Raw genomic sequence first — 12,973 nt, forward strand, 5'->3', positions numbered from 1 at the left:
ATGATATAATTGGTCCATTTATCTTAATTCATAAAAATTAAAAAAAAAAACAAAAAATTAAAAAAAACCCAAAAAATTTCCCAGCCACCCCCACCATCACCAAACCCTAGCCCATGCCCTTATCTCGCCGGAAAACGGACGACCACCACATTAACCACCAAAACTCGGCCGTCCGTCCCTTTTACGCCCCACCCAACCTATCGCCGACCCCCAAAACCACCCACACAAACTGCCCCGACCCCAAAAACCAACATCGAGCACGAGCTTTGGCAATAACATCACCACCGCGCAAAACCAGTCATTTCCTCCGCCCTTGAAACGACGAAATTGGCCATAGAATCCGACCATTCTGGATTTCCAAGGTCGATTTCGGCCGTTTGAGGGTGAAGGGTTTCCATAGTCGGGTTTTATTTTTGGTTTCCATGGTCGATTTCTGTGGCTATGGTGATGCGTTGTGTTGGTGCGTGAGGTGGTTACGGGGGTTGGGGTGGGGATCACGGCGAGGGTGTCGGGTAGGCAAAGTTCTGTAGGTTGTTGTCAAGGTGCTGGAGTCGGGCAGACGGAATTGTGGGCATTGCGTGAGACAGTTGCATTGGCTGGGGTGATTTATCGGGAGGAGGAAAGGGGGATTCAGTGGGGTCAGTCTGGTGGTTATGGTAGTGGGAGGAGGAAAGGGGGATTCAGTGGGGTTAGTCTGGTTGCGTCATTGGCGCGGGTTAGCTAGGGTGGTTTGCGTCGTCGTCGGTGCGGTTGTTCAGGGCTGGGTTGCGCCGCGGTGGGGACTGGCTAGAGGCGGAGATATGGTGGTGGCAGTGACAGACGGTGGTTGGGGCTGGGTCATGGTGGGTGTTTTTTTTTTTTTTAAGTTTTTTATTAAGTAATTAATTTAGTAATTTAATAAGCAACCAATTAGAATACACCACGTGGCATAATTAGCCTTAATGACTAACGGAGTTAACTGCTGTTAGTCATTAATGACACTCAGTGAATTTTTTAAAAACTCAGTGGCATTTGGTGAATTCTGAAAAGTCCGATGGCATTTGGTGAATTTTTAAATTACTTAGTGGCATTTGGTGAAATAGCCGAAAATTGTATTATGTTTAAAGTTATCCAAAAAAGACAAAAAATTACCCTAAAATTAAGAGGGAGCCCTGGTTTATCAAATTGATAAACTTCAAACGTTTATCAAATGGCAAAGTAGTAAATAAGTTGCCTCGATTTTTGCGAAATTTGTTTTTATATACTTTCTTCTCTTAGTGGCTAGCTGGCACAAAACGGATCAACGTTACTATCTTCTCACTCCAAACAGAAGAGAGAGAACTAGCTTCCCCTTCTAACAATGGAGGAAGGTCGGAAGACGGTGGTGAATTCAATTGCTCACAAAGATCAGTGAGAATGGACAACCAATTTTATCACCATATTTTCCTTCATATATATATACCCTCCATTAAAATTACTTAGGAGCTACCATTTCTACAACCATGTTTACGACGGCTTCACCGCGAATTAAAAGAAAACCCTAAGATAAAAGGGAGAACTAAAGGGAATGGTGAACCCTTAAGGGTAGAATTTTTCATCCTCTTTCATCTTCCATTGAAGTTGCTCATGAGGGCTTGAAATTTTTTTAGTTTTGGGGAAGATGAAGATGCAAAACAGGGAGGGTTTAAAGTTTTTATTTTTGGGGAAGGAGATGAAGATGCAGATGCTAGTGAAGAAGATGAATTATGCTCAGCAATTGTAAAATATGACTAACGACAAGGCTTACGTTGTCAGCTGAATTTGTCTAATCAAAAGTATAAAATGGCAAAATTGACCTTACTAATCATGAGTAAATAGTCCAATATACCCTTTGATAAACATCACATGTTTCTCATATTGATAAACTTGAATTAGCTCATTGTTCCAGTTAAAACAACATAAATAAAACAAAATGGTAAATAAAACAACATAAATGCCTAGTTATCATGACATTTTCGTAAATATATCAACAGTGGGACCCATATTTAATAAAAAAATTGTTGATTTATTTACAATTTTGTCATTTGATAAACAAATTTGTTTATCATGTTGATAAATTGTTTCTCTTAAATGAACTAAAAATAACCCTAAAATTAGCTAAGTTACCCTTATACTGCTTGATATACACTAATATTAGTTTAAACAGGGTATATACAAAAAATTTTCTATGCAAATAATGAGTCTAAAAAATCCGAAGGAAGTATAATAATATACCCGATTGAAATAAAACATTCCTTGCATAAAATGTGGACCATAATTTGAGTAATTTACTCTGTCCATCATCACAGCAAAGCCCGCCATTTTGTAATCTTGGATAATTCCCAACTGCAACTTCAACTGAATCCATGGAACTCACCCTTTTCTCTCACTACCATTCCCAATTTCTATACAAATCCCCCTTCTTTTCAACTTCTAGTAGGAATTCTTTACCAAATTCTAGAAATTTAAAACTATTTCATTGCAGCTGTTCATCATCATCATCATCAAATGATACTGCTAAACTAACAACATCATCTTTGGCTATTGAGGGAAGAAGGGCATTCATCAGTTGTCTTTTCGTAGCAGGTTTGTTCATAAATTTCATAAATTTTGCTTTCATTTTTGTGTCAAATTTTGTTGGGGTTACTTTGATATAATGCTTGTTGATACTTTTTTGTAATATTGTGATTTGGGTGGTTACGTTTTTCAATCTATAATCCGCAGTGTAGTAGTAGCTCTGAAATTTTGTGATAAAAAGTAAATATCTCTGAAATTTTGTGATAAAAGTGGACATTTTTTTTTTAAGCAATTGACATTTGATTTGTTAACACCCAATTACATATGGGTGATTAAGTATGTTTTGGATTTCTGTGGTTTTATTAATTTGCTCTCATTTCTTATACATATTTGGTAGATTATAATAAGTGGTGTTATTAGAGATTATGTAGCTTGTCTGACTGAAACCATGAATTGGAATATCATGAGAACTAGCAACAATTATATCTTTAATTTTGCTCACATTAAGTAACATGTGAGAGTACCTGCATTCGAGGTCATAAGAGATGTTGCGGCGGTATTCATGTACCAATTGTCATAAGGAGGAACTAGAGGGTTGAGAGACTTAATGTGCATAGACTGCTCAATGTTAGGTGGTTGATGGAGGTGCTGTCGCGCTGCCTGCAAGATGAACTTGCTGGGATTGTGTCATAACAGAACTGATCGCTGCTGTTGCAGAAGGCGTGGCTACTGGCTAGCACACCGTAGTGGGGTATGGCGAGATGGTTTACAAATAAATGTGTTTACTTGGATACCCAGAGTTTTAGTGATATAATTGGGAAAATCTAAGAGAAATAGGAATTAGGGAATTGCAGTATGAAATAAAGAATAATGTAATGTGGTAGGAAGTTGTCCAGAATGAATAAATGAATGTAGTTATCTGCTTTAATCTATTTTCTATGATAAATGACAAATAAGACACGAAAAGGAAACTAAAAAGGATTGTTAAAACCGTGTACTAACTTGAGATATTGTACTAGACTTCTTTTCTTCAATGTATAACTCTAATATTATAAGACCCTGCATATCATCTATGTGCTTTTGTATTGCATCCATGATAGATGTTCGATAGTCTTTTTGTACTATGTTGGTTGATTTTTGTTATTTAGGATGTCACCCTGACTTAATTTTTGTATGTCACAGCTGCTGGGTTGTGTATCACTGATCTGGCTGGGGCTGTCAGCACAAGTAGAAGAGCTGTAAGATTTCTGTATGCTTTACAATTTTATTTTTTTTACTAGTGCATCACTGCCATAGCATAGTATTTAAGATTTTTTTTCTACCTTTTTTACAGCTTAGAGGAGCAAAAGTACCTGAGAGCGAATTTACAAGCCTTCCTAATGGTCTAAAGTTGGTGAATCCACTTAAAATCTTTTTATTGTTATATCTTTCTCCCTACGTCCAAACTCTATTGTGGATCTTCATGATCTGTTCTTGTCATTTTTGACGAATTTTATGTTTTGTCATTATGTATAGTTTTTGGGTTGTAGAAATATAATGCCGATTGTCTAAGAATCTTGACTTACTGAATCAGTAAGATTTTTTTTTTCCTCTGTCCTAGACGAAATCTCTAAGTTGATAAAGGCTGTCATAGCTAAATCCTATATTGACTTGTAATGAGATGCTTATCTTGTTCTGTATCCGTATTACTAGTTCACTTTTCTTTCTTGCTGCTTCGCTCAACTTTTAAAGATACATTTTGTAGGTATTATGACTTGAAGGTTGGAAGTGGGGCAGAAGCTGTAAAGGGATCTCGTGTAGCAGTACGGTTGTGACTCAATTTAATTTTATGTCGCTATTGCTATATAAGCATGATACATCTTTAATTTTATATTGACTTGGTTATGCTTAGAAAAGTTCTACTGTCATATCTTTAGCAAATTCATACTACATACATCATTTAAAAAAAAAAAAAAAAAAAAAAAAAAAACTCACTTTGTGTCAATCTACCCTGAATCATTATATCCTACAAAGTTCTCACTAGTGCATTTGGTTTGTTTATTATGTTTCCATTTTCTCAATGCCCATCACTTGATGAACTTTTAAAGGGTATAACTAGTTGATGACAGAATAAAAGATTTGTTTAAAATGCACTATTTTGTTCAGTCTCTATAGGATTTACAAAGCATTAGGACTTATATTATCTAGAACTAGGGCATAATTCTAATACTTATTCATCATCCACTAGCACTTAATTATCAATGTAAACATCGTGTGTCTAATGTCTAATTGCTTTTGCTAAGGTAACTATCATCTTTAAAATTGACGCGCTGTGAGCCTGTGAGCTTAGATAATATTGAAGATTAATGCTTTTGACTCTTGATTTTGACAATAGTATCCAATATTATAATGTATAAGCTATGGATTTGGCTTTTGTGATGCATCATGATGGTGAATTGATGATTATCCCTCCCAATTTGTGTTACCAGTGTTTGCAACCCTTTTGGGTGTTGTATTTGCAAATTCTTTGAGACTTTCTCATATTGCTTTCTGTTATTTACAGAAAATGCAGTAATATGTCATATCCTTCAGCGTGATCATATGAAACTTTTGTAGGTGGATTATGTTGCTAAGTGGAAGGGCATCACTTTTATGACTAGTAGGCAAGGGATGGGAGTTGGTGGTGGCACGGTAAGATCTAAAGTTGCCGAGTACATGTAATTCTCTTTAGAAGATACAGTTAAAAATCAAGTAATGGATGGGTAACATGCTCATCCCTCTTATATGCACTAGTTTTTGTATATATGATTTTTCCTTGACTAAATGACCTTCCTTTAGTGGCTTTAACTTTCCTTTCATTGAATCTTTAGCATCTGGTGCCTTGTTTCTATTGTAAATTTTTCCTATTATTTGATTGGAAGTTTGTGGTCTCAAATCATAATCTATTCCTTGTAAACCTATCTAGAAAGACCTAGCCAAGTGATGAAATTAGTTGAAAGGTCGAAGTCAAATGAATTACAATTGCACTCTCAGTTTTTGCTTTTCTGTACACATGTACAGATAACATAAGGATCTGGTATTTGACAGCTCTGCACATGGCTTAACAGTGATTTGTTGTGCTTCATGCAACTGCAATCCTGATAAATCATGTTTCTCTTAGAGTTCTTGTGCCTAAAAGTTGTAGTTCTTTTCTTGAGTTCATTATTAATGCATATGCTTAAATGTTATAGTATTTCTTCAAATGCTTAAAAAATGTTTCTAATAATTTATCAAGATCTCAACTCTTTTCTTTCCTTTTTGGGTTAATATGAACCTTTTTTAATGTTTCCAGCCTTATGGTTTTGATGTTGGCCAGTCAGAAAAAGGCAATGTTCTTAAGGGGCTAGATCTTGGTGTTGAAGGAATGAAAGTGGGTGGCCAGGTGAGACCTTTTTTTATATACTTGTCTGCCATCGATTGCCAAAAAGAGACGGGAAAACCTTTACGGTTGATTCTTCTGCTGAAATTCTGATTGGAGTGGAGCTTATTTTGCTGTTTGGAATGCGTTCATGCTCTATAAAATCTTGATTGATAGAAATAATTCTTGGATGATTTTGCAAATTTCTATGGATTAATTAATTTCCCTTCTGCCAAGTGTTATTATATCCAATTCTCCAATGCTAATTTTGGAGCTCACTGCGAAATACAGCGGTTGTTGATAGTTCTTCCTGAACTAGCATATGGAAGCAGAGGAGTCCAAGAAATCCCTCCAAATGCAACAATAGAGGTATGATATACTCTGGCATCTAAAGTTATAGCTTCTGATTATAGGTAAGAAGCAATATAAGGCGCTGATTTGACTTTGTTGTATGTGAAACACTTTCTTTTATGAGATGTAAATTAAGGGTTTTATGTATTGAATTTAGTGCATCAGGATTCAGGGCTATGATTGATAAACTAATGTAACAAACAATTTAGGATTTGAATTTAAAATAGTAAGTCCACCCTTAGGCATGCAGAAAACCTTTTCTATCTGTACACCCCAATTTTGTCTAAATGACAGATTCCACATTCTGTTCGTTGATAACCTATCGGTTTACTGAATAGTTACAGCATCTTGCTAGTCTTCTACTTTTAAGCAGGACTCATTATGCAGCTAAATGCCTAAATAATTTTATTCTGAAGAATCAAATGAACTCTGAATTATAAAAAGTCCTTGACATAACCTTCAACTGGTTTAGCCTCCCGGTGAACTTAATAATCAATCTAGGTAATGAATCCAACTAGAAACGTCTAAAATTATTGTTCGTAATTGTATTCCTTTTATATCTAAACAAATTTTGGGTTCAAATAATTTACCGGCAAATCTTAAATTTACAGTTTCGATCATCACTTTCATGTGCTTCTGAGATTCCCTATAAACTCGTGCTCCTTTAATTTCGAAATAATTTTCTGATGTTTAGCACTAAATTCTTTTTCCCTTGCATTACAATTGGAACCATTGTCCATCACACTCTTTTGATTATTATGTGCAGCTGGATGTGGAACTTTTGTCCATCAATCAAAGTCCTTTTGGGTACGCCATCGTCTTGTGGGACTCTTGTTGAACCACTTTGATTCTTACTATTAGTAGCTTCATAATTGGTTGTTTTTATTTTGTAACTGTAGGTCTCCAGTTAAGCTTGTGGAAGGATGAAATGGTCCTTTTCTTTGTGCAATTTCTTACTAAGATGGCTTGATGGCAAAAGATAATTTTGGAAAATTCACTGTTATGGATAAAGTTTCTTCCCAATTGATAAGATTTGATACATGGATATTCTTATTATTATACATCAATTGTAGCTTTTTTACTATCCTGTATCCAAGTTCAAAATCATCCTGTATAATCTTGTTCTACTTCCTCTTGTTGCGTGTTTCATCTCTTTCAGCCAACACAGTTGTAACGCTTTGATCTTAATGTGTTTTTCTCCAATCTGCAAGTACTTGCAGGAATAGTTATGTATTTTGCACGTACATAATAAAAATTCATCTTTTTTTAAACATCTTCTTCTCCTAAGCCTATAAATCTTTTGAGGTGGTAGTGTGCTACTGAGATCAAATCCCATCTAGATCACCCGTAATGACTACAAACAAAAATAAATACTTTGTATATTTGTAAGGTATTGCGTTCTTGCTTGATTATCAGAATGACTAGGTTCACTTTTGATTTACGAAGGGCCCTACCGTGTCGGAACTCTTCCACGTCCTCCCGACCCGGGTTAGCAGGCTAGACACTTCGGAAGTGAGGAAGAAGGGTAAGGGAGTCTCCCACCCCCAAAGTGTCTCTAGTGATTTTATCCCACAACCTCTTGGTTGGTGAGATACAAACTTGACCACTAGACCAGCATAAATGTACAATCTATTTACCCTGTATTATCTTTTTTGTAATTTCCCCAATCAATGGAATCAAACTGTAAACGTATATGCAACTGGTCTAATCTCAGTTTATGAATAGTAATTCCCCTTAAATGTCTAAAATTTAACGTTTGTTTTGATGCATTACACCCGGTTTCGCACTCTTACTCTGATGACTGACATAATCGATGCAAGTGCAATAAACCTCCTGTTTTTGTAACCTCATGAGATACACCTAACAACTCACTCGGTCATGATTTAGTTATCACGCAAATATTGTAATTTTGAACTAGTAATGTAACTTCTCCCATCACAAAATATTGCTATGTTCTTGTTAATAATATTTCACGGGAATGAGAGGAGGGAGTGCGTGTACATAAAAATCAAAACAAGTTCAATAAATTTGTGAAATGCCAGAAAGAATAAAAAAAGGGGTGTTAAACACCGCCGTCCAAATTTATCGCCACCGCCATCATTTCAAGCAAACCGACAAATTTGCCCTTTAGTAACTTTTTTTTTTCTTCATTTTCTTTCTTAAATATTGTCCATCAACCACAACCATCTCAACAACAACCTCCTACATAGGACAGCTTAATGACGGTGAAAGTCAACAATAAATGGATAGTGATCGACGTGGCTCGATGGAGAATGAACCAATGACGCCACCCTCGGTTTTTGAACAGGTATGACCTTTTTCCGGTTGTTGTGATTCAAAATATTGGTTGGAGAAACCGACCGACGACGTCAAACGGAGTCGAAAACCAGTTAACTGTTACGGTTATCGTTTTTTGTCTAGCTCCGAGTACTATGCACGGTAATCGGATTTAGCCTCGGTTACCGTGTCCTAACCGTAGATTGAAACCGGTAACTATCCATGGTAACCGGATTTGATCTCCAGTTACCGTGGACGGTAACCGGTTTTGCCCTCCGGTTGATCATGGTAACCGGAGGTGAAATCCAGTTACGGTCCACGGCAAATCCGGTAACCATGGATTCTGGTTGTTATTAATATTATAATAATAATAATAATAATTAATGTTATTAATAATTAAAAATAATTTTTTTTATTTATCGTTATTAATATTATAATAATTAATGTTATTAATAGTTAAAAATATTCTTTTTATTTATTGTTATTAATATTATAATAATTAATGTTATTAATAATTAAAAAAAAATTTGTATCACGCCTCATTAACGGACTACGGCGGTGATGGTGTTGATTATAGCCCGCATTTTCACACCAGAGAAGTATTCCTGACCTACGAAGCAACTGTTGATTTGGCGAGAGATATTGCCACTCCATTAGGATTTTTTTAACAAATTCATCGTATAAGAAACAGAGAAACGGGCTTCCAATTAATTACATGAAATGTGATCGAGGGGAAAGGAATAGAGGAGAAAATCGGGATAGGGAGAAAGCTATACGCAAGAACACGAAGAGTAAGGGTTGTAAATGTGCGTTTCAAATCTCGGCTCGATGTTTGAGGGACATAAAAGGATGGGTCATTATATCAAAAAAGGGTTTCAAAGGCATGCATAACCATCCGCTCATGGTATATCAAGAGGGTCACCGACAAGTTAGTGATCTTAGTCCACCTGCGAAAGCGCTTGTTATCGACATGACTTCTGCTGCAGCCAAGCCCCATCACATCATGGCAGCCGTGAAATAGAAGTTTCCGAACAAGAACCCTAACAAGAGACATATCTACATTGTGAGAAGTCGTGTTCGGCTAGATGCTTGTGAAGGCCGAGATGTTGCCCACCAGTTTGTTCACTTGGCAAATGAGCACAAGTGTGTCACTTGGATAAATGTCGACCCGGATACCCATGCTATCACCCATGCTTTTTTTGCCCACCCAGAGATGGCCAATATGCTACGTACGTATCCACATGTCATTGGGATGGATTCTACGTACAAGACGAACATATATAAAATGTCATTCTTTGAGCTCATTGGTGTCACGCCTACAAACCAAAACTTTTTAATCGGATATGCAATATTGAAGAGTGAAACTTATGAAAGCTACAAGTGGGTTTTGGAGAGATAACAGTAGTACATTGGATATGAGGTGGCTCAAAAAGTTTTTGTAACTGATTGTGAGTTGGGGTTAATGAAGGCATTGAAAGAGGTCTTTCCAGACTACGCGCATTTACTATGCGGGTGGCACATTAACAAGGATGTGTTAGCAAGGGTGTAGACACCCATTTGTGTATCCCCAAAACCAAACCTGATGATGAGTACCTTTCGTGTTGAATCATAATCGAATGAAGTGAAAGTGTGGAAAGTCTAGTGTTGCGGATAATTTTTAATTCTTTTCTTTCTCTCTGTTTTTAAAAACCTATTTTAAGAAAACAGCCAATCCAGTTTGGTTTGGTCCATGTCAAGGGTCCAATAATGGTATAGTTGGATGGGATTCGAAAAGAGTTTTCCAACGATATATTATAAGCCCAATTCCGATGAATAATGAGGAAGTTATGACCAAATTACTAAACAGGGTCCGGTTTGGTCCTTATATGCGGCCCAATGATCTAGAGGAGGGCCTAATATTGATTTATCATTCCTAATGTAATTAGAATTCATTTTAGTCTTCTAGATTCTTCTAGAAGGTTCTTTTCATTCCTAAATCAATTAGCATTGATAAATTGACTTTGGTTGACTTTTTGAAGTTTTAATCAAAATAAAAGAGTGTTTTTAAGGAAAATAGGATTTTGCTCTTTTGTACGGCTAGATTTTATCAAAACTAAGAAAACGTGTGAAATTATTGACTAGCGCCTGACGACAGGGATTAGTGCCTGGCGCTAGACTCAGTGTCTGGCGCTAATGTCCAGCGTCTGGCGCTAACCTGTTTTATTCTCGTCGAAACTCTGATTTGTTTTTTCTATCCGTCCGGCTGATTTTCTCTATAAATAGCCTCCTAAAATCTCCGTTTTGAATCATCAATTCTCATCAACTCTCTAGTTTTCTAATTCTCTTCTCTCTTTAAGCTAAAGCTTATTCTCTCTCTTTTCTAAACCAACCCTTTTGCATACAAAATTCCGCATTCACAAGACCTAGAAGCACCTAGCCAAGTTTGAAGTTGCCTTCGCCCTAGACGTGAAAGGTTTGATATTTCTGAGGGTTTGGTGCCAAGTCTCTATTTCAATTATTTAATTTAATTGTTTGTTTATTATTTTCCTTGAAGTTACTAATGTATGCATTTTGTTATTAGAAAGAGGTACGAGGCATCCAAGTAAGTACTTTGATTGATTTATTGATATTATGATATAGAAATCATGTCTAGGTTGTTATTATGATTCCTAGTGTCATGTTAGGGTGTTTTGATCTTCCTAGTATCATGTTTAGGGTAATAACTATAATTTCTAATATCAAATATGACAATTGTGATTCCTGCAATGCTTTCTTTTCTTTCCTAATATTCATGTTAGTATCATGTTAGGGTTAAATATTTGATCTTTATTGTTTAGTGACATGCTAGGGTTTATTATTAATCTTGTTAGTATCATGCCTAGGATCTTGCTATTATTATACTTTAACATGATGATTATGATGATTATTATGTTGCTTGATTTTATTGTTATTGCTTGATCACAACTTTTATGCTTGTTTAAAGGGAAATTGTACTTGTAATCACGCTTAATAAGTTAATTAATAATCTTGTTAGGGTTAATTTGATTATAATTCAAGTGATCGCCAATAATAGTTTTGTTTGTGCATTAATATTCAACCAACATAGATAAACAGGTTTAGGGTTAAATCTATTGATTGCATGTTAGTCAGAAAGCGCACATGAATACGATCAGAATAAAGTAGAGGCCTATTATTAGGGCAAGTTCAATCTCTTTTAGGTTGGATTTGTACCTTCATCCTTGAACTACCAGTCATGGTTCCAGACCTATTGGAGTTGAAGATCTCTTGGATCGTTAAGGGGTGTAACCTTCACCATGTGAACGGTTTAGAAGTTCCTAAAACTTGTTGGCGACTCTTTTGCTCTATCTTATATCCCTTTAGACGCCACCGTACTTTAGTGTATGATCACAGTGGGGTTCAAGCTAGGGGTAATGCTTGAAATATTCCCCACAGTTTTTGGCGACTCCACTGGGGAGGATTTCTATTTTAATTCCTGAAATTTATTTCGGCAATAATTTAGAATGAATGGATGAGACTCGAAAAGTTCTAAGTATTTCATGTGCGTAATTTTGATTAATTTGTCATATGCATAAAAAAGATCTCATTGGAAAGACCATCCGTAATGAGTTAAAACATAGGATTTTTACACGTAGGAAATTTGAGGAATATCTTTCACAACTAGAATCGAAATAATGCTGCGCGAAACTGGAAAATTTTATCGAGCACAGAAAGCTGCTGAGGCATGTAAGAACTAGCGTCAGAAACAGAATTTAGCGCCACTGATTTGACTCTGGCGCCAGGCGACAACTTCTGTCGCCAGGTGCTAAAGCCAAAACGTTGGCACCAACCTCTGTTTGTTGGCGCCAAGTTCTTCCAATTTCGTGCCAGAAATATGCGTTCTAATTTTGACTAGTTTTTAGCACTGTTTGCTCGATCCTACTTCCTGATTGAGTTTTTCTCACTTTTATGAAACCCATATGTGTTCTACATATGGACATAACCCCTGGGAATTCATGCTCCATCTACCTGATTGAACGCTCTGAGCAACAAAGGGTACATCCGAGAATGTTGAATTCACCAAACCATGGAAGCGAGTTTTTAACTCGCGGTGTCCCATCCACTCGCGCCAACCCTTCACGGTTAGGCTTCCGCGCGTTGCATCCGGACAATTAACCATGGACCCTCATTTACTAACCTATATCCCGAACTTTAGAGAACTAGAGCCATGGCTAGGTTGCAAACTCATTGCATCATATTGTGCCTACTTGACCAATTGTGCATTATTGGTTGTGCATACTCTATGTGTTTTTCGTAACCGTTTGTTTGACTTGTGTTAAGACTAAATGAACTGATTAATGAGTAAGTGAACTTTTCCTAATTAACTAATTAATTAATTTGAGTAATTAAAGTCTAATAATTTAATCAGAGATGACTTAGTACGACTTTTAGCATACCCTGTAGAGAAATAATACCGAA

The 12,973-nt window shown here is 36.3% G+C and overlaps 1 protein-coding gene across 1 annotated transcript; it reads left to right on the forward strand.

Moving 5' to 3' along the window:
- Positions 1-2,269: 2,269 nt before the first annotated feature.
- On the forward strand, positions 2,270-7,512 carry LOC110734679 (peptidyl-prolyl cis-trans isomerase FKBP16-4, chloroplastic-like). Its single transcript, XM_021914818.1, has 9 exons — positions 2,270-2,583; positions 3,697-3,752; positions 3,848-3,903; positions 4,259-4,316; positions 5,110-5,184; positions 5,825-5,914; positions 6,182-6,259; positions 7,008-7,048; positions 7,141-7,512. The coding sequence occupies exons 1-9, from the start codon at positions 2,364-2,366 to the stop codon at positions 7,166-7,168; spliced, it is 702 nt and encodes a 233-aa protein (XP_021770510.1). The 5' UTR covers positions 2,270-2,363; the 3' UTR covers positions 7,169-7,512.
- The last annotated feature ends 5,461 nt before the right edge of the window (positions 7,513-12,973 follow it).

Source organism: Chenopodium quinoa, unplaced genomic scaffold (genome assembly GCF_001683475.1).
Source record: "Chenopodium quinoa cultivar QQ74 unplaced genomic scaffold, ASM168347v1, whole genome shotgun sequence".
Lineage (NCBI taxonomy): Eukaryota > Viridiplantae > Streptophyta > Magnoliopsida > Caryophyllales > Amaranthaceae > Chenopodium > Chenopodium quinoa.

What these genes read in the sequence shown, in the direction of transcription:
- LOC110734679 (XM_021914818.1), top strand. Translation starts at nt 2,364, where the DNA reads ATGGAACTCACCCTTTTCTCTCACTACCATTCCCAATTTCTATACAAA. An exon ending in AGCCTTCCTAATGGTCTAAA is followed by an intron (nt 3,904 to 4,258) that starts GTTGGTGAATCC and finishes TACATTTTGTAG; the next exon opens with GTATTATGACTTGAAGGTTG. An exon ending in GAATGAAAGTGGGTGGCCAG is followed by an intron (nt 5,915 to 6,181) that starts GTGAGACCTTTT and finishes TGCGAAATACAG; the next exon opens with CGGTTGTTGATAGTTCTTCC.